At 43.1% G+C, this 24678-nt stretch overlaps 1 protein-coding gene across 2 annotated transcripts in view; it reads left to right on the forward strand.

Annotated features, from left to right (window-relative positions):
• Positions 1-2208: 2208 nt before the first annotated feature.
• Positions 2209-24678, forward strand: part of LOC121446352 (NXPE family member 3-like) — a 34815-nt gene continuing 12345 nt past the window's right edge. The window contains exons 1-2 of one of the 2 annotated variants that reach the window (XM_041648929.1): positions 2209-2342; positions 7181-7479. In XM_041648929.1, coding sequence (XP_041504863.1) covers positions 7423-7479 — 57 coding nt within the window. In that variant the 5' untranslated portion in view covers positions 2209-2342; positions 7181-7422. The remainder of the gene's footprint in view (positions 2343-7180; positions 7480-24678) is intronic. The other variant, XM_041648930.1, reaches the window with a different exon arrangement.

Raw genomic sequence — 24678 nt, forward strand, 5'->3', positions numbered from 1 at the left:
TGAAGATCAGCCTGCCTCAGCGGATGGGGAGGGGAATGGGTGTGGCTTGTCTCTTAAAGGGACCAAAACCATAACATTCCCAGGTCTTCCTTATAATAAAAAGCACGCACATCAAGGAAGCAGAAAAGGAAGGGCCCAAGATGGCGGCAGGCAGGTCAGAGGTAATGGGAGTGGGCGTGGCTTGTCCCTTAAAGCGACAGGAAAGCACAACAGATACTGTATGCTTAGTATGCTCTCTTTGCATTGTTTGAATGCTGAGGAAGGAGCAAGAGCTGCTAAAAGATATTTGCTTATAAATGCTGCTGAATTAATCCAAGATAGGTATTTTGAAAATACCTTGGCTTCAAAATTGAAGTCAAAGGTATGTTACTTCGGAGAAGAGGATTTGCTTTTGTTTCCACGGGAAATGAGAGGCTGTGGATTCATTCTGAGCTAAGAAAAAGCAGGTTTGATCAAGGAAGATCACCTGAGAAATCTCCGGTAGGAACAGATGGCCTGGATGTCTAAGTTCTACATCCAGAACAGATTCAAGACTGCTGCCTGAGATGATCAGGACTCACAGGATACTCCAGTCAGGACTTGATTCTAAATTTTCTTTAGGTCCCCATAAGATTTTTTTTTTTTTTTGGTTTTTCGAGACAGGGTTTCTCTGTGGCTTTGGAGCCTGTCCTGGAACTAGCTCTGTAGACCAGGCTGGTCTCAAACTCACAGAGATCCGCCTGCCTCTGCCTCCCAAGTGCTGGGATTAAAGGCGTGCGCCCCCAATCAGCCAGAAGTAGCCTAGAATACTATGCCCACATTCCCAACAAATTGACTATGGATATTTTCCTCTGTTAAAAAAAAAAAAGAGGGGGAATGGTGCGGGAGAATTGTTCATATTCTGTCAATCATGTTTTAAATAAACACTGATTGGCCAGGCAGGGAATAGAGGCGGGTGATGAGAACAGGAGGATTCTGGGAAACAGGAAGCTCCCAGACCACCAAAGAAGCAAGATGTGAACTGCCCTGCTGAGAAAGGTACCGAGCCATGTGGCTAACAAAGATAAGAATAATGGTTTAATAGAAGCTACAAGAACTGGGCAGGACATAAACTTCGACAAGCCGGCCTCCATGTTACAGGCGAGTGAAGGAGTGAGCCGTGTGTTGTCTGGGTTACCTAGGCTGCTTCAGTGAAGCCAAGGGTGGTGACATGGGGTGACAAGCCAGCCAACTTGTCACTTCTCTCTTCCCAGAAGATGAGGACATAAATGGGTTGATGGTGGTAAGGGCGGCTGAGGGAAGTCAGCTGATTAGAATGGGAGTCAGCAGGATGGAGATGAACAAAAAGTCTCAGGTGACCATGCTTCAGGTCGAAGCAGCTCAAAGTCAGCTGCCAACAAGCAGAGCTCTACAAGGGGCAAGTGAAGTCTCCCTTTGGGTTTCTGGGTGACATGGGACAGGAGCTGGGGAGGGACAGTGGGCTGCAGACTCAAACTGCAGACTGCTAGTATGTGTTTAGGTTAAGGCTTCATCCCAGCCCTGACACCCATCTATCCAAGAAGTCTTGAATGCTTGAGTAGAAAGCTCTGCCCCAAGGCCCCTCCCCTGGGAGTTGCCTGTAGTCCAGACTCCATCTTCAAAAAAGCCCACCAAACGGTGACCCCTTCCCAGAGAGGGTCAAGACCACTCCCACGGGCTAAACTGTCCCCCAGAGACGGAACAAGTGGTTTTTTTGGTCTTCCTTCCCATCTCCATCCCTGGGGGGCCTGGAAGGCCTACCCGGAGCGTCGGCATCCATTATACCTGGGCTTTTTCTAATTTGGTTTGATTTGGATTATTGTGTCGACCGAGAGGTTTATTGGGACGTAAAAACTTGCAGCATGTAATAAGGAGAGTGTGCTGGGTCATTCAGGCTGGCTCCTGGATGACTCTCCGGTGGCTTTCCTGGATGTAAGATCTTGCATTCTCGAGTAGCTCCATTCCCTGCCCCTTCCCTGGGTAAGGCTGGATGCCTCGGGAGCAGCCATGCACCCTCCTATCCCTGAGGCAACGAGCTGACTGGCAGTAACCCCTGCAGCTTCCCCATCATTTCAGGTCCAGGAAGTGGCAAGCAAATCCTGATACTGTAACTTTAAGTGTGAGAACTCCCCCCCCCCCCCACCCTGAGTTGACTACCACTAGGCCCTTTAAAAAGGAAATGAAATAGGACTAGGTTGTGAGAACATCTACTCTAACGGCTGATAACATGAAAGTAAAAACCGTCTGCCACGAGAACAGAAACAAACGCCGTCCCTGAAACAGATGTGGCCCAGGTCCAGGCCCTGGTCCTATTCTCATCGCTGCTGACCCTCTGTGACTCTAAAGTAAGTGGAGAAGCCAGAGAAACGCAGAGTCATGGGGGAGGACACAGTGTGGGGACACAGCCACTGACCTTCCTGTCTTCGTTCCTCGGGGAGCCCCGTGGTGTGGGTACGAGTCCAAATGGTGGCTCCCCAAACTCCCATCCCTCTCCCCCTCAGTTCGCTGTGGGTTTTAGGAACCAACTTCATCTCTCTGGTAACAGTGAGCTGAGGATTTTTTGATTTGGGGAAGTTTAGGGTAGGGGGTAGGATATGCCAGCCAGGAGGGTCATGTAACAGGTAGGGACTGAGGGATACAGGGAGAACATGGAGGCCGTTAGTTTCCACTGCAGCAGCAGCCTGCGTCTGTCTCCGAAGCAAGTGAGCCAGGACCCAGGTGCCTTTCTACGTCAGCTATGCAACATGCGCACCCCTCAAAAGTGCCTGCCAGGCACAGCTTGCTCTTTTGCCTCGTCTTTCCACTCTTCGCTCCTCTTTTCTTTCTTGCCTCTTCTCCTCTCTTGCCTCTCTTCTTCCCATTGTCTCTCTGTCTGTCTGCCCCACTCTCCCATGGCCCCATCCCGACATGGCCTTTCACTCCCAGCTTCCTCCCTCCCCCAATAAACCTCTTGCACTCAAGGCCTGGCGTACCTTGGCAGGGCCCACCGATAGGTAGGTTTCTTTTTCATCTATCTTTACGAAGTAGGCACCTCAGCCGTTTGTCTGTTTGAAACCTTACATCCCAGTCTTTTTGCTGATAATCGATAAAGATAAGGGGTAATGAAATCTATACAACTACTTCCTGTTTGCACTGAGGCATCATTGTTGGGGATAGGGATCAGGAAAGCTGGGGTGCTGGCCATGTCCTGGAAGAGCAGGCTCTTTCACTAGCTGTTGAGGTTCTGCAGGACCATGTGGGGTTAAGTGAGTATTGATGTCTCCCCAAGTTCTCAGCTTACTTTTGATAGGTTCATTGTCTGCCTTGAGATATGTCATTGATCCAGTACTCTCTGGGAGGCTGTCCTGGTCAGAAGCATGAGAGTGGGAGCCATTTTGAGACCTTGTTCATTTTCTGGAAAGACATAAGTATGATCTCACCTTGATATTAGAGGAACATCAGGCCCTTTCCGTTGGTTAGTTTCTAGAGTTTTTTGTTGTTGTTGTTATTGTTTTTTTAACATATATGTTAGGCTTTGTCTGGCTTTGGGGAAGCAGAAAAAGCATGATCTTTCAAAGTGAAGAGTGAAAGTTAGCAGAGCTGAATGGAGCATAGTATGTGGGGACTTGGGTGGGTATATAGAACCACTTTTTATTTTTTAAAATTCTCCAATTAAGTATTTCAAAGTGTTGTTTCACATAGCTTCATCTTGTGGATAGTAAGGGATTTTAGTAACATGACCAATATTTCATAAATTTCCAAAGTCTTCAAAGAGTTTGCTAGTATAAGCAAGGCCATTATCAATTTTTAGTTGTAATAGGAATCCTAGAAAGAAAATGCATGAATGTCTATTTGACAAAGTCAAATTCTAGATATGACACAGTGGTGTTTTCCTGGAGCCACCAGGGCCCCATGCCATGCCTGGAGCCGTGCTCAGTCAGTGACTAGCTAGGGAGAGGCACTGTGTTTGCCTGTAGTGCATCCCAACACAGATCTCTATCTTCCTGACAGCAGAGACAGACACAGACAGCCGTAGTTTCAGATGTCAGGCTGATGTGAGAACCTTACTACTAATTACAACTGCAAGTTTGAAATAGTGTATAAAATAATGCCTTTAATAGAGGATGGGCTCTCATGAGCCTCCTCTAACTTCCTGCCTTGCCAGGGTCTGGTCACATATCAGACCAAGGACAAGCACAAAACTTAAAAAAGCAAAGTCCACTTGATTAACAATAATCATTAACTTTTAAAGATTTAAACCTAAGGCTATGTGGTGATTGAGAGAAAATGGCGCCCAAAGGAAGTGGTACTAGAAGTAGGTGTGGCCTTGTGTGAGGAAGTGTCATTGTAAGGGTAGCTTTGAGGTCTCTTTTGCTCAAGCTTCCCTCAGTGTGAGTGTCAGCCAACTTCCTATTGCCTGCAGGATGTAGGACTCTCAGGGTCACTCACTCTCCGCTCAATGATGATAATGGACTGAGCCTCTGAAACTGTAAGTAAGCTCCCTCAATTAAATATTTGCCTTATAAGAGTTTCCATGGTCCTGGTGTCTCTTCACAGCAATAGTAGCCCTAACTAAGATAGGTTATAAGATTTGGGAGCTTTAAAACTCAAATAATTTGAATTTCGAACTCAAGAAGGCTCTTCTACAAGGTAACAGCATACTCAGAAGTACCTATAAAAAATCCAGAAGGAGAAAACAATTGCATTTTCTCATGTAAGCATGAAAGTATATAATCAGCTGGGCAGTGGAGGTGATCAACTTTAAAACCAGCATTTGAGAGGCTTATGGAGATGGAGCTCTATGAGTTCAAGGCCAGCCTGCAAAGGGAGTTCTAGGACAGCCAAGCCTACAAAAAGAAACTCTGTCTTGAAAAAGATAGAAAGAAAGAAAGAAAGAAAGAAAGGAAAAGAATAAGACTATATCCAGCTGATGCTGTAAACAAAATAAAAGTGTGCATAGTACCAAAGCACAGCAGTTCTTGGCGGAAGAGCTGAGTGTGAGGTGCTACCGCTGTCTGTAGGCAGTTGATGAAACAAATTCTCAGGCAGTACCAGAAACAATTTAAGGTGAAAACTCTGAAAGAATCTAACTCTTATTGATTGCACTTTTGGTTTAACCCCTTTTGGCCTCCAAGGGAATTTGATAAACATGTAATAGTGTTTGCATTCCTTGATCCTCTGTAATATCTAGAGTAAATATTCTAAAAACAAAAAACTTTTGTGATTCCAAATTGCTATTATTTTCCCTTTTAAACCCACCCCAAAACTGTTCAACTGTCATTTTTAACTATTTGCTATGATGTACAAAAGTATGAACTTAGGAAATGACGCTGTAGTAGTCATAACACAAAGGAATCTGGGTGGTTGGGATGCTCTGTGCCTAAAAGGCCTGAAATGAAAAAGCCTGTTTTTGATGTAAAGGACAGGATACAAGTCCTTAACTTGCCACTGCTGAGAGCACAGCCATGAAAGGATGTGTAAGCCAAGCCAACCAGGCATTTATAGTCTCAGTAACAGATAAGACTGTTTGCAGCAGCCTCCTGCTGGATTGAACAATACTGTTCAGGCTTTCCTCCTGGGCCAACTCACCCTGCTCTCTAGATAGAGAGCCCAGCAGTTGAGTATTACTGTCCTGTCTCAATAAGATTGGATGCTTTTTATCCCTTTATTTTCAAGGCAAGGATTCTCAGCAGAAGAAGAGAGCACACTAAACCTTTCTCCCATTTCTTTCTCAAGCTGCTCATGAGCCATCCATTCCAACTCTCTGTTTGCTGGACTCCATCCTCGAGGACCTCATTCCAAATGTTTCCATCCTTCCGTTCCACTCTTTCTATATTCACAATCATTTCTGTCAAGTTAGGAAGGATGGGCTGTATAACCAGGGGAGGGTACAATCTTTTTTTTTTTTGTGGAGCATGTATATAAAACATATGCTCCCTGTCTGTTTGAAGAGCCATCTATAAAATCATGTAACCAATCTCTACAGGATTTTTAGTGGTAATTTTAAGCAATACCCATGAGGCATTTTCAAAATATCTTAAAAGGGGATCTTTTGGATAATGATTATCCATAGATGTGGAGGAGCATGCTATTGCATCTGCCAGTTATTATCACTGTGGGACAAATAATCAACATGCATTTTGTTTAGTGGCACAATTATTTCTACAGGCTTTTTACCAGTGAGTTGCCTAAGATCTGTCTTAATTTCTTATAAGTAAAGAATTACAAAGTTATATATAGGAGAACTGTGAATTGTATGAATTTCTACATCTTGTTGGTACATAACTTCAGTAGGTAAAGAGGCAGAAAGAAGGACAAGTGATTGCTAAGTGAGGAACTAATTCAATGAACTAAGCAGCATTGTTTAATAAACCAGAAATCCGCTCTGCTTCGGGGATTATTTTTCTAATGGAATTGAACTGAGATTCCCCAGAAAGCAACTTAGGGAGCAGAGGAAAATCCTTCACAGCGTAGGCAGATAAGAACGTTCCCTATTGACATGGCCCAAAACTTGCCATAAGTAAGCAAGGGTGCACCGTTTAGGAACTTTTAAGCTGAAAAAAATGGTGGTGACGTTGTTGTTGAGTAATAATATACCCTAAACAATTACAAGGTGGTCGCTTTGTACGAGATTTGTACGAAATTTTGCTCATTTGTTTAGTTAAAATGAAAGTTCATCACTCATTTTGGTATTGACTAGAAAAGCAGGAGTGGAGAATGCACCCATATGATGACTGACCAAAACTCAGGAGATGTAATCAGCCCAGGCTTATGTGTTTTGTGTCCTAGTTGCAACTGTCTGCTAAATGTTGGGCCCATTAGTTTTTTTCCCCATGAAGGGACCATTGATCAGTCTATATTGTGTTAATCTATCTGTGAAGAAAAACAAACAACAAACAAATAAATAAACAAAAATTAACCTCTGAAGCAGCTAAGCCATATTTCAAGGGGCAGAGGAGATCCCCCACACACCCGTGAGCTCCGCATCTTGGACCCAGGTGTTGGATCTGGTCCGGATCTGTGCTCTGCCCGACAAGGTACTGGTTAGGTCCACAGGGCAGCTTGAGTCCAAGGATCTTTGTGCTCCCCAACAATCATTTGGGCACACGTTCCCACTCACTCACTGGGAGCCAGGAGTCTTACCACATAGAAGTACATATGTAAATTTTAAAAATCCTGTTTTTTCCCCTGAATTCTACTTCAGCACCTAGGTTATGGAGCCAGCCTGACATCCTCACTTATGGCCATTGCTGCGGTTATTTCCGTGTCCCTCTATTTGATGTCATGTAATAATATACACAAGGTGAAAGGGTTCACGGAAATTGGAACTGAACACAGTGAATCATCTCCTTTACAATGGGAGGGCCTCTTAAACTTCTGATGCTGTTGAGAGACCTGGATTCGTACTTATAGTTCCACAAGAGTCTACACCGTGTGGATCTATCCATGGGACAATTCAAGAGCTACAAGACCCTGACCGTGGGGTTAATTGTTCTGATTTTGGTAAGTACTTTTCTTGCCTCTTATTGGCATCCTTATTGCTTCTCTGTGTTTGGATTGTTTAAGTGCTTTAACATTGGAGAGTGAACTGAGGGAAGCACTCATTCTTCCTCCTCTCACCCCTGAGAGACATCTGGGAACATCAGCTGCAGAGGAGAACAGTGTGAGCAGCTGTGTGTTGGTGTCATCAGGGAATCTAAAGTCAGCAGTTTTTAGGAAGTCCCCAAGGAGAAAAAATAGGAGTGAGTCTATGGACTTTGGTTGGGAAGAAATGACCAGATGTTTGCTCCCCCTAGGTAGGGCAGTGCCAACAGACAAAAGAACAATTCTACCCAAGTCTAGATAGCTTAATAAGGGTGTTTATTGGGCTTACTTAAGGAGCACACATAATCTCCAAACAACCACATCAACAAATGGGCTCCACAAACAACTTCCCTATAGCTGCATAAATGGAGTTGTCCCTGCTCCAGCTGCCACCTTCTGCATGTTCCAGCACCTCCAGACACCGTGAGAAGCTGGAGCAGAACTGCAGAGAACTGGAAAAGGTTCAGGGTGGGGGCAGCTGAATTCCAGGGGAGGATCTAATGACCGTCCCCCAGTCGTTCTTCCACAGGCAAAAGTCTAGGGACTGACTGGCCCTTGTTGAGGCTGCCTTGCCTGTCATCACAGTGGCTCTGATGGAGACGGTCATGGCCCTGTTCCACATCAGCAATTCGAGTTCTCAATTCTCTTGACTTTAGAAGTTGTTCTCTCTGTCCCAGTTTAAGAGAACAAAGTCTTTTGGTGTCTGCTTCTGTTTTTAGCCTGGAGGGAAATAAAGTCAGGGAACAGAAAAGGTCTTGTACACACACACACACACACACACACACAGGACTGGGTGAGTAAAGGGGTCAGTGAGAGTGATAGAATGAGTGACAAGAACGGGGGTGAATATGGTTTGTATGCATTGTATATGTGTATGAAACTGACACCGTAAATAAGAAAGAATTAAACCCTTCCTGGAGCAAAAGCAAGAAAAAGAGTTTAGCATGACCCAGTGTTTCCTCTTTGAAGCTGTGTACAAGAAAAAGTCTAGACTGTTTGGGAGGAGGTTCTTCCTGTCTGTCTGTTGAAAGTGAAATTTTAGGTCACGGGATGTTGTTATTGATATTTAAGCAGCAAGGTTTTTTTTGGGTTTTTTGGCATGAAAGTGTAGGTTTCTTACCTTTTCTAGAAAATGTATGATTTGAAATACGAGAAGACAAATCGGACATGATTCTGAGAGAAATAAAAGAGTGAAAAGGGTTAAGAAAAAAATGAATTCCTTCTTTCCAACATTGTTGTTTCTGGCTTCACTTCTATAGCAACTTCGTGTTGTGTGCCCTCCCTTCAACCTTTGCACATCTTTGCATATACTGAAAGGAGTTACACTGGGACATACATCTAATGTCCAAAGAGGTTAAAGACACATGTCTATGTAACTATAACCCAGGCAAGCCGGAAATGGTAGCCTTCCGTATGGAGGCAGAGAAAGAGAATTATGAGTTGCAGGCTGACCTATGGAACAAGCTTCAGGCTAGTTCCTAAGACCTGTCTTAAAAACGCCCAAAGAAAGGGGAGAACAAACATAAAAGCAATCACTGTAGCATACGCAGTTCAGAAGGACTTCCCTCTTCCTGGATCTCCAGGCTGTTTAGTGGACTCTGTGGGGAAAGGAGGCGATTTCCTTCAGTGGTGGAGCCATTGGGAAGTTGTCTATGCACTTGTTAGTCACCGTAATTAAACTTGGGCTGTTCTATGTTGTGTAAGGAGGTCGAAGAAAGAGGTCGGTCACTCCAAGATGAATTTTTAGGCCTGTGTGGCAGCAGGCAGGTCCAGCCTCTGATGGACTGTGTAGAAAGGGTTCTTTAAAAAAGGGTCTCCATTACCCTTTTCTGTTTATTAATCATGTTTCTGCTTATTAAACATTTCTTTTAGAGTGAGATTAGATCTTTCTATAACTGCTTTCTCTGTAGGATTGTGTGGTATACCTGTAATATGCTTTATGTTGTAATATGCAAAAGCTATCTCATTTTACCAGAGACATATGCTGGAGCATTGTCAGTCTATCGCTATGATGGCCATGACTTCTAATAAATGTATAATTACATAATCAGACTTTACAGAACTTAAAGCAGTTTCCCATTGAAATCCTGAGTATGTACACGTGGTGTGTCAGGCACATTTCAGTTTCCCAAATTCAACAAAATGAAACACATCCATTTGCAAATTCCATTTCTTCATGTACCCTTTGGGTTTCTTCCTGCAGGTAGTGGAGTTTGGTTATAAAAAGAACAAGTAGGACATTTCCTTGTAATTTCCATGCTTGTTGCCAAGTGATAGGAAAATTCTTTTTCAAACCTTTGCTATTAACATGCTGTTTCTTATGAAATTCTGAGGCTTCTAGAACATTTCCTACCAATAGCTGAGCAATTTGATCATTACCTTGTGCAAAGGGCCTGGTAGACCTGTATGGGATCTGATAAGTGTTATGTATAAGTGATGATTTCTATTTCTGATGATTTCTTGTAATTGAACAAATAACGAAGTTAATTCTGAGCCATCTGGAATAAATTCAGCATTTTCATACTGTAAAACAACTCTTTCTGCATATTGAGAGTCAGTAACTATATTAAGAGGTTCTGGAAAAAATTTAATAATACCCATGAGAATAGCATATAATTCTGACTTTTGAACTGAATCATAAGGGCTTTGAGCCATTTTACTTAAATTTCCTGACTTATTACCTGCTTTTCCTGATTTATTTGCATCAGTCTAGAATGTAGGGGCTCCAGAAATTGGTGTTTCCCATACAATGAGAGAAAGGATCCAGTTAGTTCTCTTTATGAACTAAAGTCTCTTACTTTTTGGATATTTGTTGCTATCTCTCCAAAAAAAAAAATGACTGCAAGTTGTTTGGCAAAGTTCATTTTCTGTCCATAGTGAGGAAAGTTCAGTATTAGTAAAAGGTACCACAATTTCCGCTGGGTCTATTCCTGTCAATTAACAAAGTCTCAATTTTCCTTTCGGAATCAGTTCAGAAACCTTTTCTACATAATTTTTTATGTTTAATTTTTCACTCTGTTTTTTATGGCAAAGAATATCCATTCTAAGATATTGTCTTCTCTCTGCATTAAAATTCCAGTGGTAAACTGTGTAGAAGGTAAAACAACCACAATACAATCAAGCTGTGGATCCAAACGATCCACTTGGGCATCCTGCAATTTCTTTACTACCAAAATAAATTCTCTCTCAGTCTCAGCTGATAATTTTCTTGGGCTATTTAAATCCTTATCACCTTGAAAAGTTTGAAATAAATAACTTAGTTCTTGAATTGTCAACTCAATTGCGGGCTATAGCAAATTAATATAGCCCAGCAAATTTTGAAAATCATGAACAGTTTGTAATTGATCTCTCCTGATTTGTACCTTCTTTGGTTGAATTTTTTGTAAAACCTATCTTACATCCTGGGTAATTAATAAAATCTCCTCTTTGCATGTTTTCATGAGCAATTTGTAATTCCCAACAAGGCAAAAAAAATTTCTTGCCGGGCGATGGTGGTGCACGCCTTTAATCCCAGCACTCGGGAGGCAGAGGCAGGTGGATCTCTGTGAGTTCAAGACCAGCCTGGTCTACAGAGCTACTTCCAGGACAGGCTCCAAAGCCACAGAGAAACCCTGTCTCGAAAAACAAAAAACAAAAAAAAAAATTTCTTTACTTCTTCAAACATTTTCTCTAAGGTATCTGCATCTTAATCAGCTAGTAAGATATCACCCATATAATGGTAAATTATAGATTGAGGACATTGATTATGAATTATTTCCAATGACTGTTGTACAAAATATTGGCATAAGGTGGAGTTGTTTAACATTTCTTGTGAAAGAATTTTCCATAATATCTTTTAACAAGCTGGGAGTTATTATATGTAGGCACTGGGAAGGCAAATTTTTCTCTATCTTGTTCCTGTAAAGGCATAGTAAAAACAGTCTTTTAAGTCAATCACTATAATAGGCCATTCTTTAGACAACAGAGAAGGCAGGGTAATTCCAGACTGTAAAGAGCCCATTTGCTGAATAATCCTATTCAGAGCTCTTAGTTCTGTTACCAGTCTTCATTTTCCAGATTTCTTTTTAATGGCAAATGTAGGAGAATTCCAGGGGCTGCTCGATTCTTCTATGTGCTAAGCATTTAGCTGCTCCTGTACCAGCTGTTCTAAGGCTTGGAATTTTTTTGGTGTCAGAGGCCATTGTTCCACCCAGTCAGTTTTGTCAATTAACCATTTTAAAGGTAGAGCTGTTGGTACCTTTAAAGATCAGCAGCTATTCAGTTCAGTGCCCCATTTTTTAATTGGGTTAATTAGCATTTTAAAGTCTAGTTTCTTGAGTTCTTTATATATTTTGGAGATCAGGCCTTTGTCTGTTGCGGGGTTGGTGAAGATCTTCTCTCAGTCAGTAGGAAGCCTTTTTGTCTTAATGACAGTGTCCTTTGCTTTACAGAAGCTTCTCAGCTTCAAGAGGTCCCATTTATTCAATGTTGCCCTTAATGTCTGTGCTGCTGGGGTTATACGTAGGAAGTAGTCTCCTGTGCTCGTGTGTTGTAGAGTACTTCCCACTTTCTCTTCTATCAGGTTCAGTGTGTTCAGATTGATATTGAAGTCTTAAATTCATTTGGACTTGATTTTTGTGTATGGTGATAGATATGGATTTAATTTCATTCTTCTACAGGTTGACATCCAGTTATGCCAGCACCATTTGTTGAAGATGCTTTCTTTCTTCCATTGTATACTTTTAGCTCCCTTGTCGAAAATCAGGTGTTCATAGGATTGTGGGTTAATATCTGGGTCTTCTATTCGATTCCATAAGTCAACTTCTCTGTTTTTATGCCAATACCAAGCTGTTTTCAGTACTGTAGCTAATTCTCAACAGAAGTAGTTCAAATGGCCAAAAGACACTTAAGGTCATGCTCAACCTCCTCAGTGATCAGGGAAATGCAAATCAAGACAACTTTGAGATACCATTTTACACCTGTCAGAATGGCTAAAATCAAAAACATTAATGATAGCCTTTGCTGGAGAGGATGTGGAGTAAGGGGTACACTCACCCATTGCTGGTGGGAATGCAAACTTGTGCAACCACTATGGAAATCAGTATGGCGGTTTCTCAGGAAATTTGGGATCAACCCCAGGATACAGCAATACCACTCTTGGGAATATACTCAAGAGATGCCCTATCATACTACAAAAGCATTTGTTCAACTATGTTCATAGCAGCATTGTTTGTAAAAGCCAGAACCTGGAAACAACCTAGATGCCCTTCAATGGAAGAATGGATAAAGAAAGTGTGGAATATATACACATTAGAGTACTACAGTAAAAAACAATAACATTTTGAACTTTGCATGCAAATGGATGGAAATAGAAAATACTATTTTGAGTGAGGTAACCCAGACCCAAAAAAAATGAATTTGGTATGTACTCACTCATAAGTGGATTCTAGACATAAATAAAGGTCAATGAGCCTATAATTCGTGATCCTAGAGAAGCTAAATAAGAAGGTGAACCCAAAGAAAAACATAGTTATCCTCCTGGATATTGGAAGTAGACTAGATTGCCAGGCAAAAATTGGGATCGTGGGGGTAGGGTGGGGGTAAGGGGAGATGGAGAGAGAAAAGTGAGGAGGGGAGGATGGGGAGACCCTGGGGGAATGGGATAGTTGGGATGGAGGAAGGGTGGATATGGGAGCAGGGAAAAAGATATCTTAATTAAGGGAGCCATTTTAGGGTTGGCAAAAGACTTGACTCTAGAGGGGTTCCCAGGTATCCATGGAGATGTCCCCAACTAGTTCCTTGGGCAGCTGAGAAGAGGGAGCCTGAAATGGCCCTATCCTATAGCCATACTGATGAATATCTTGCATATCAACATAGAAGCTTCATCTGGCGATGGATGGAGATAGAGACAGAGACCCACATTGGAGCGCAGGACTGAGCTCACAAGGCCCAATGAGGAGCAGAAGGAGGGAGAACATGAGCAAGGAAGTCGGGACTGTGAGGGGTGCCCCCACCCACTGAGATGGTGGGGCTGATCTAATGGGAGCTCACCAAGGCCTGCTGGACTGGGACTGAAAAAGCATGGGATCAAACTGGACTCTCTGAATGTAGCTGACAATGGGGGCTGACTGGGAAGCCAAAAACAATGGCACTGGGTTTTGATCCTACTTCATGTACTGGCTTTGAGGGAGCCTAGTCTATTTAGATGCGCACCTTCCTGGACCTGGATGGAGCGGGAAGGACCTTGGACTTCCCACAGGGCAGGGAATCCTGACTGCTCTTTGGACTGGAGAGGGAGGGGGAGGGGAGTGGAGGGAGGGGGAGAGAAATGGGAGGTGGGGAGGAGGAGGAAATTTTTTAATAATAAAAATAAACAAATAAATAAATAGAAGTGAAAAAAGATCAGGAGCTATTGTGCCCTGGTTTTGAATGGTTTTGACTGTTCTTTGTGTTAGTTTATGGTTTGTTTCTGAGATTGCAGGAATGCTAATCTGGGCTTTCCATTGCTGTAACAAATCGCATCCATATAAATTCATTGCTATGTTAACCATATATGACTTTAATTTTCCTCTCTGTCCTTTCAGCCCCACACATTCTGGGAAGACAACTGGGAATTTCTTTTTTTTTTTAATTTATTTATTTATGAAGGATTTCTGCCTCCTCCCCGCCACCGCCTCCCATTTCCCTCCCCCTCCCCCGATCAAGTCCCCCTCCCTCATCTTCTCGAAGAGCAATCAGGGTTCCCTGCCCTGTGGGAAGCCCAAGGACTGCCCACCTCTATCCAGGTCTAGTAAGGTAAGCATCGTAACTGCCTAGGCTCCCCCAAAGCCAGTGCGTGCAGTAGGATCAGAAACCCACTGCGATTGTTCTTGAGTTCTCAGTATTCCTCATTGTCCGCTATGTTCAGCTAGTCCGGATTTATCCTATGCTTTTTCAGATCCAGGCCAGCTGGCCTTGGTGAGTTCCCGATAGAACATCCCCATTGTCTCAGTGTGTGGGTGCACCCCTCGCGGTCCTGAGTTCCTTGCTCGTGCTCTGTCTCCTTCTGCTCCTGATTTGGACCTTGAGATTTCTGTCCGGTGCTCCAATGTGGGTCTCTGTCTCTGTCTCCTTTCATCGCCTGATGAAGGTTAATATTCAGGAGGATGCCTATGTGTTTGTCTTTGGATTCACCTTCTTATTTAGCTTCTCTAGGAACATGAATTATAAGCTCAATGTCCTTTATTTATGGCTAGAAACCAAATAGGAGTGAGTACATCCCATGTTCCTCTTTTTGGGTCTGGCTTACCTCACTCAGGATAGTGTTTTCTATTTCCATCCATTTGTATGCAAAATTCAAGAAGTCCTTGTTTTTTTACTGCTGAGTAATATTCTAATATGTATATATTCCATACTTTCTTCATCCATTCTTCCGTTGAAGGGCATCTAGGTTGTTTCCAGGTTCTGGCTATTACAAACAATGCTGCTATGAACATAGTTGAGCATATACTTTTGTTGTATGATAGGGCCACTCTTGGGTATATTCCCAAGAGTGGTATTGCTGGATCCAGGGGTAGGTTGATCCCAAATTTCCTGAGAAACCGCCACACTGCTTTCCAGAGTGGTTGCACAAGTTTGCATTCCCACCAGCAATGGGTGAGTGTACCCCTTTCTCCACAACCTCTCCAGCAAAGGCTATCATTGGTGTTTTTTATTTTAGCCATTCTGACAGGTGTTAGATGGTATCTTAAAGTTGTCTTGATTTGCATTTCCCTGATCACTAAGGAAGTTGAGCATGACCTTAAGTGTTTTTTGGCCATTTGAAGTTCTTCTGTTGAGAATTCTCTGTTCAGCTCAGTGCCCCATTTTATAATTGGGTTGATTAGCCTTTTACGGTCTAGTTTCTTGAGTTCTTTATATATTTTGGAGATCAGACCTTTGTCAGTTGCGGGGTTGGTGAAGATCTTCTCCCAGTAAGTGGGTTGCCTTTTTGTCTTAGTGACAGTGTCCTTTGCTTTACAGAAGCTTCTCAGTCTCAGGAGGTCCCATTTATTCAATGATGCCCTTAGTGTCTGTGCTGCTGGGACAACTGGGAATTTCTAAGGGGGAAAATCAGTTTAAAAAATTTTTCCCACATTAAAAATGGGAAATATTACAATGCAGGCGGTTAGGTTTCAGTATAGTTCCACAATGGATGCTTTGAAAATGGAACAATTAAATGAAAGGAAAATAACTTAGCTGGGATTGACATAGTTTCATCACTTTGGTAATTCATGTTTTGTCCCTAAAAATGTTGCTTGAGGGCTGGAGGGATGGCTCAGAGGTTAAGAGCACTTATTGCTCTTCCTGAGGTCCTGAGTTTAATTCCCAGAAACTACATGTAATGTGGTTCTCACTACCATCTGTAATGAGATCTGGTGCCCTCTTCTGGCGAGTAGGCATACATGCAGACAGAACACTATACATAATAAATAAAACTCTTTAAAAAAAATGTTGCTTGATATTAACTGATAAGATGCAATCTTTAGTAAGTGAAGTGTGAGGCTGGCTGTTGCTGCGTAGCATGGCTGGGCAGAGAGAACAGATGGTTCGCCACTTGGCTGAAGGCAGCTGCAGCTGATCGCCTGTAGGTGTGAGCTGAGAGTATGTGGCAATCACAGCACCAAGGGAAGCACGAGTGAGTGTCGAGGCGGCTGACCTAGTGAGGTGATGGCAAAAAGGAGTGGGATACAGGGGTGGTCCACAACCGATGGGGAGAAGGAGTCAGTCGTCTGAAAATCAGACACAGGCGAATGTGCGGCAGAAGCATATGTGGCAGCAGCTGCCTGAAGGCAAGGCCAGCCAGTTGTGGGCAATTAACTCTGTTTGGAGCCCAGGCATCTGTGGAGTTTGGGAGGCATCTGGGAGCTGTTATAGAGAGATTGCAACCAGAAAATCTCAGACTCAGAGGGCTTGGCACAATAAAGAAAAAGCTAGCAGCGATGTGGCGAGTCTGGCGAATATGGCTCCGGTGGTGGCAAAACCGGGGTTGGGCGTGGGGGTGGGTTGAGCAGCTATCTTGTGACTTTGTGCCCTGAGTTGGGTTACCGGATGATGTATCTATCTAATACAGAGATTGGGGTAAGAACCTGAATGATCAGAGAAGCCGTGGAGAAGCCACCAGTGACCTCCAATCTCTGCAGTTCCTTCATCCTAAAGCGCTGAGATCCTCCCTCAGCCCGGCGTTGCTACTTCCTGTCTCTTATCTGTCCTCAGTCCTCTAAAGACTTTATGGTTAATCTTGGTCAGCTAGCCGGGCGGTGGTGGCGCACGCCTTTAATCCCAGCACTCGGGAGGCAGAGGCAGGTGGATCTCTGTGAGTTCGAGGCCAGCCTGGTCTACAAGAGCTAGTTCCAGGACAGAAACCAAAAGCTACGGAGAAACCCTGTCTCGAAAAAAAAAAAAAAAAATTTGGTCAGCTAGTGGCTAGCTCCACCCTCTGGTTATCTCAGAAAGCAAGCAAACAAACAAAAACCAGAAAGGGAGGGAGGGAGGGAGGGAGGGAGGGAGGGAGGGAGGGAGGAAGGAAGGAAGGAAGGAAGGAAGGAAAGCTGGTCTTTTGGTGCAATCCATTAATAATTAATTAATTAATGGAATGCACCATATCAGTGCAGGTGCCAGTGGTGGCCAGAAGAGGGCATCAGTTCCCCTGGAACTGGAGGTAAAGGAATTCTTGAGTCACCTGATGTGGGTACTGTACATGGATCTTCTGCAAAGGCATTGCTCTTAACCATTTGTTGTCTCTCCAGCCCCCCTGCTTGTTTTTGATTGAGTTAAATTGCCTATGTTGTTCTTTTTTTAAAAATGCTGCAAGATCCCCACGGCAGTAGGCAGCAGAAATGCTGTAAGTCCCAAATGGTGGCAGCGGGCCATGTGGCAGCAGATAGCGGGCCCTGGGAGCAGCCAGTCCCAGGCAGAGACAGCTGCTGGTCCCAGAGCAGTGGTGACGGGCCATGTGGCAGCAGGCAGTGGGCCCCAGGCAGAGTAGGCTGCTGGTCCCCGAGCAATGGCTGGTTCCAGGCAGGGAGACACATGGTGGGCGGGCAGAAGACAGAAACATGGATAGACACGACATGCAGGGTGAGGTTGAATGTTTATTCAGGGGGTTATGGAGGAGGAAGGGTGAAGGGGGGACAGAGAGAGAGGGAGAGAGAGAGAGAGAGAGAAGAGGAGAAAGAGACAGAGAAGGGGGGAAGAGAGAAGTGGGGAGAGAGGCAGAAGCAAAGCTGCCTGTCCGAGAGGAAGATGGAAAAGAGAGCGAGCTTAGGCCGGAAGCTGAAGATCAACCTGCCTCAGCAGATGGGGAGGGGAATGGGTGTGGCTTGTCTCTTAAAGGGACCAAAACCATAACAGCCTACGTTTTCCTTATCAAGTTATAAATGTTATTTGTACACGCGTGTCTGTCTGTGGGGGGTAAGTGCACATAAGTTTGGGTGCCCATGGAGTCAAAAGCCGGTGTCAGACGTCCTGGAGCTGGAGTTACAGCAGGTTCTGAGGCATTTGACAGGGTGCTGGGAACTGATTTTTTTTTCCCCCTGAGACAAGGTTTCTCTGTAGCTTTGGAGCCTGTCCTGGAACTAGCTCTTCTAGACCAGGCTGGCCTTGAACTCACAAAGACCCTCCTGCCTCTGCCTCCCAAATGCTGGGATTAAAGGCTTGCGCCACCACCGCCCAGCGGTGATCTTGGATCTTGTGCAAAACACTACCTTGTAGTGGCATTTCATTTGTATTTTAATAAATAAAGCTTGCCTGAAGATCAGAGAGTAAAACAGCCCCACTGGTCAGCCTTATAGACCAGGCAGTGGTAACACACACTTTAATCCAGTAGCCACACCATAGAAACCGAGTGGTGCATGCCTTTAGTTTCAGACTGAGGTCAAGGTAAAAGCCAGTGGCTGGCTGTTTTGCTTTTCTGTTCTTTAGGTTAAACCCCAGTTTTTATCCCTGAGTTTTTATTAATTGTGCTTCAGTACCTGATCTTAACTGTTGCTCCATCTCTATAGCTCCAAGTCCTTGATATTTTCTTGTTTGCTTATTTGTTGTTTAGACATAATGGTGTTCTTGTGAAGCCCAAGCTGGCCTTGAACTCAGGATCCCCTTGCCTCCTCCTCCAGGATTACATACGTGCATGTACTACCACTGGCTCAAAGTTTTCTTATTATTAACTATATTCTTGTCTTACACTACGCATTTGGACATAACCCTGCTTGTTCCTGATTATTTTAAAGTGTTACTTTTCCATCACATGATCATAGAGTGTGGGTCTATTCTAGGCACTCGGTCCTACTGTCCTATTTATTTATTCTTGCACCAGTAACCTTAAAACTCATCACCTTAATGACTGAGAATCTTTTAAGATTTTCTTTGATGTGTGTGTGGTGTGTGTGCATGCGCGCATGTGCACGCATATGCATGCACGTGAGTCCAGGTGTCTGCAGAGTTCAGAAGAGGCTGTCACATCCTCTGGACCTGAAGTAACAGGGAATTGTGGGGTGCCTAATGTGGGTTCTGGGTACTGAACTCTGGTCTTCTACAAGAGCAGTATGTGTTCTCAGGCACCAAGCCATCTTTCTATCCCCATGACTGTGTGCATACATGATATTGTAACTTATCATCTCATGTGTGGTAGTTTAAGTGAGAGATGTCCCTTCCAGGCTCCTCATTTGAATTTGCTCCTTATTTGGTGGTGGTGTTTGGGAAGGTTTGGAAGGTGTGACTTTGTGGAAGGACATGTGTCATTGACACTGGGCTTTGAGAGCTTAAGCTTCACCCTATTTCCAGTTTTCTTTCTCTGCTTCATGCTTGCAGTTGAGGAAGTGAGCCCTCATCTTCCTGATTGATATTTTTTAAAATTTATTTTTGTTTTACAGCCGGGCAGTGGTGGTGCATGCCTTTAATCCCAGCACTTAGGAAGCAGAGGCAGGCAGATCTCTGTGAGTTCGAGGCCAGCCTGGTCTACAGGAACTAGTTCCAGGACAGGGCAAAAACTATATATATATATTGTGAATAGTGTGGGGGTGTTGTATGTGTGGAATGGTGTATATGGGGGGATTGGTGTGAGGTGGTCGGGGGATGGTATATATGTGGGAGATGGTATGTGGAAGGGTAGAGGATGGTGTTTGTGGGGGGATGATGTGGGGGGACAGTGTGGCAGGATAGTATGAGGTAGATGGTGTGGGGATACTATAGGGGACATAGTGTGGTGGGGGATGGTGTGGGGGGATGGTGTGTGGTAGGATGAGCTGGGGGATGGTGTATGGTGGGACAAGTTGGGGGATGGAGGGCAGACTGGTGTTGGGGGAGATGGTATGTGTATGGGGATGGTGTGGGGTGGAGATTAGTTTTGGGGGATGGTGTGTGGTGGTGAATGGTATGTGTGTGAAGATGGTGGGGGGAGGTGGGAAGGGATGAAATGGGAGATGGTGTGGGAGAGTGATGTGGAACATTCTTTGTATACTGTAAATATGTATTGCTCTCATTGTTAATAAAAAGCGGATTGACCAAAGATTAGGCAGGATTTTGGGGGCAGAGAGAATGCTGGGAAAAAGGGCAGAGTCAGGGGAGTTTTTTATTAATATTTTTAATGCAATCTTTTCTCATTTTACATAACTATCCTTGTTTCCACTCCCTACTCTTCTTCCTGCCCACCCTTCCCCTTATCCCTCATTCACTCCTCAGAAAGGGTAAGGCTTCCCGTAGGAGCCAACAAAGCCTGACACATCATTTTGAGGCAAGACCAAGGCCCTCCCCCCACTTTATCTAGACTGAGCAAGGTATCCCTCCAAAGAGAATTTGCTCCTAGATCCCAGTTCAAGCACTGGGGATAAATCCTAGTCCCACTACCACTGGCAACAAGTCAACAAGCCTCACAACTGTCCCCCACATTCAGTGGGCCTAGTTTGGGTTTGGTTCTCCCACTATCAGTCCAGAGTCAGCGAGCTCTCACTAGTTCAGGTCAGCTGTTTCTGTGGGTATCACCATCATGGGCTTGACCCCATTGCTCATATTATTACTCCTCCCTCTCTTGGGCTAATCTCCTGTAGCTTGGCCCAGTGCTTAACTGTGCTTAACTGTGGATCTGTATCTGCTTCTATCAGTTGCTGGATAAAGGTTCTATTATGACAATTAAGGTATTCATCAGTCTGATTACAGGGGAAGGCCAGTTTAGGCGTCCTTTCCACGGTTACTTAGAGTCTTAGCTGAGGTCATCCTTGTGGATTCCTGGGAATTTGCCATGTGCCATGTTTGTAGCTAGCCCTTTAATGGCTTCCTCAAGCAAGATATCTCTTTCCTTTCTCTCTCTCATTGTCATTCCCCCTTCTTGAGCATCCCATTCCCTCATATTCTCCTCCTTCACCTTCTCCCCTCCCCTCCTCCTTCCCTCCTACCCTTTCTTCTGTCCCCATCTCAAATTTCTCAAGATGTTTTGTCTGTTTTCCCTTCCCAGGGGAGCCATGTATGTCTCTCTTAGTTTCTTCTTGTTACCTAGCTTCCCTGGGATCGTGGACTACAGGCTGGTTATCCTTTGCTTTACATCCACTTATGAGTGAGTACATATCATGTTTGCCTATTTGGGTCTGGGTTACCTCACTCAAAATGGTTTTTTCTAGTTTCATTCATGGAAGTAACATATATCAAGATGTCATTGTTTTTTTACCACTGAGTAGTACTCCATTGTATAAATTGCCACATTTTCTTTATCCATTCTTCAGTTGAGAGGCACCTAGGTTGTTTCCAGGTTCTGTCTTTTATGAATAATGCTGCTATGAACATAGTTGAACAAACATCCTTGTAGTATGATTGAGCATCCTTTGAGTATATGCCCAAGAGTGGTATTGCTGGATCCTGACAGGTTAATTCCCAAATTTCTGAGGAACCACCACACGTATTTCCAAAGTGGCTGTACAAGTTTGCCCTCCAACCAGCAATGGAGGAGTGTTCCCCTACTCCACATTCTCTCCAGCACAAGCCATCATTGGTGTTATTTATCTTAGTCATTCTGACAGGTGTAAGATGATATCTCAGAGTATTTTGATTTGCATTTCCCTGATGGCTATGGTTGTTGAGCAATACCTTATGAGTCTTTCGGCCATTTGAGATTCTTATTGAGAATTCTTTGTTTAGATCTGTACCCCATTTTTTGACAGGATTATTTGATAATCTAATGTCTAGTTTCTTGAGTTTTTTATCTATTTTGGAGATCAGCCCTCTGTCTGATGTGTGGTTAGTGAAGACCTTTTCCCATTCTGTAGGCTGCCTATATCTTAGTGACAGTGCCCTTTGCCTTCAGAAGCTTCTCAGTTTCAGGAGGCCCCATTTATTAATTGTTGCTCTCAGTGTCTGTGCTATTGGGGTTATATTTAGGAATTGGCCTTCTGTGCCTATATGTTCAAGGCTTCTTCCCAATTTCTCTTCAATGAAATTCAGTGTTGGCGGATTTATGTTGAGGTCTTTGATCCATTTGCACTTAAGTTTTGTGCATGGCAATCGATATAGATCTATTTGCATTCTTCTACATGTTGATATCCAGTTATGCCAGCACCAATTGGTGAAGATACTTTTTTTCTTTTTTCCATTGTATAATTTTAGTTTCTTTGTCAAAAATCAGTTGTTCATAGGTGTGTGACTTAATATCAGGTCTTCAATTCAGTTCCATTGCTTCATCTGTCTGTTTTATGCTAATACCACACTGCTTTAATTACTGTAGCTCTAAAATAGATTTTTGTTTTTCAAGACAGGATTTCTCATTAGCTTTGAAGCCTGTCCTGGAACTAGGTCTTGTAGACCAGGCTGGTCTTGAACTCACAGAGATCTACCTGCCTCTGCCTGCCAAGTGCTGATATTAAAGCTATACACCACCACCGCGCAGTCTATAGTAGATCTTGATGTCAGGGATGGTGATGTTTCCAGAAGTTCATTTATTGTAGAGGATTGTTTTGGTGTTTCTGTTTTTTTTTTTGTTTGTGTTTGCATATGAAGTTGAGCATTGTTTTTTCAAGGTCTGTGAAGAATTGTGCTGGGTTTTTGATGGGGATTACATTGACTTTGTAGATTGCTTTTGGTAAGATTGCCATTTTTACTATTTTGATCCTACCTATCCAAGAGCATGGGAGATCTTTCCATTTTCTGGTATCTTTCACAGTTTCTTTCTTCAAAGACTTAAAGTTCTTGTCATAAAAGTTTTTCACTTCTTTGGTTAGTGTTACCCCAAGATATTTTATGTTATTTGTGGCTATTGTAAATAGTGGTGTTTCTCTGATTTTTTTCTCCGCTCTGTTGACAGAGGTTTCTGTCCCGCCTAGCCTCACAGCTTTTCAGTCCCCAAAGAAACACACAGAGGCTTACATTAATGATAAACTGGTTGGCCTATTGGCTCAGGATTCTTATTAATTAACTCTTGTATGTTACATTAATCCATAATTCTTATCTGTGTTAGCCATGTGGCTTGGTACCTTTTATCGGTGAGGCATCCTCATCTTGCTTCCTCAGTGTCTGGGTGACAACTACAGACTGAGCCTTTCCTCTTCCCAGAATTCTCCTATTCTGGTAACCCCACCTATACTTTCTGCCTGGCTACTGGCCAATCATAGTTTTATTAAGCCAATACAAGTGACAAATCTTTACAGGGTACAAGACCATTTTCCACAGTACAGCTCCTTTATCATTTGTATATAGGAGGATAACTGATTTTTTGAGTTGATTCACGCCATATTACTGAAGCTGCTTATCAGCTGTAGGAGTTCCCTCATCAAATTTTTGGGGTCACTTATGGATATTATTATATCATCTACAAATAGCAAAAGTTTGACATCTTACTTTCCAATTTGAATCCCTTTGATTGCCAGGCAGTGGTGGCGCATGCCTTTAATCCCAGCACTCGGGAGGCAGAGGCAGGCGATCTCTGTGAGTTCAAGGCTAGTCTGGTCTACAAGAGCTAGTTCCAGGACAGGTTCCAAAGCTACAGAGAAATCCTGTCTCAAAAAAAAAAGAATCTTTTGATTTCCTCTTGTTGTCTTATTGCTCTAGCTAGAATTTCAAGTACTATGTTGAATAGGTAGGGAGAGAGTGGACATTGTCTTGTTCTTGATTTTAGTGGAATCAATTTGGGTTTCTCTCCATTTAATCTAATGTTGGCTGTCAACTTGCTGTATATTGCTTTTATTATGTTTAGATACATTCCTTGTATCCCTGATCTCTCCAAGACCTTTATCATGAAGGGTTGGTGGATTTTGTTGAATGCTTTTTCAGCATCTAATGAGATTATCATGTGGTTTTTTTTTCTTTCAGTTTATTTATGTTGAACCATAGATGCATCTCTGGGATGAAACTAACCTGATCATGGTTGATGATTTTTTTGATGTGTTCTTGGATTCAGTTTGCCAGTATTTTATTGTGTATTTTTGCAACAGTGTTCATGAGACAGAGTATTTTGTAATACTTTTTCTTAATTGCATCTTTGTGTGGTTCAGATACCAGAGTAACTTTTGCCTCATGAAGAGTTTGGCACTGTCCTTTCTGTTTCTACTGCATAGAATAATTTGAGGGATATTGGTATTCTTTGAAATTCTGATAGAATTGTATGGTGAAATTGCCTTGCCCTGGACTTTTGTTTTGTTTTGGTTGTGAGACTTTTGATAACTACTTCTATCTCCTTAGGGGTTATAGGTCTATTTAAATTGTTTATCTGTTCTTAATGTATTCCAGAAAATTGTCTATTTCCTTTAAACTTTCCAATTTTGTGGGGTACAAGCTTTTTGAAGTATGGCCTAATAATTCTCTGTATTTCCTCAGTGTTGTTTTGTCCCCTCTTCATTTCTGATTTTGTTAATTTGCATATTCCCTCTCTGCCTTTTGGTTAGTTAGGATAAGGGATTGCCTATCTTGTTTATTTTCTCAAGGAACCAACTCTTTGTCTCATTGTTTCTTTGTATTGTTTTCTTTGTTTCTATTTTATTGATTTCAGCCCTCAGTTTGATTATTTGCTGGTATATACTCCTCCTGGGTGAGTTTGCTTCTTTTTGTTCTAGAGTTCTCAGATGTGTTGTTATGTTGCTTGTGTGAGATTTCTTTGTGTTCTTTATGTAGGCACTTAGTGCTATGAAGTATCCTCAACACTGCTTT

This window comes from Microtus oregoni, unplaced genomic scaffold (genome assembly GCF_018167655.1).
Source record: "Microtus oregoni isolate MIOR12 unplaced genomic scaffold, Mior012 000003F_ref0000135, whole genome shotgun sequence".
NCBI lineage: Eukaryota > Metazoa > Chordata > Mammalia > Rodentia > Cricetidae > Microtus > Microtus oregoni.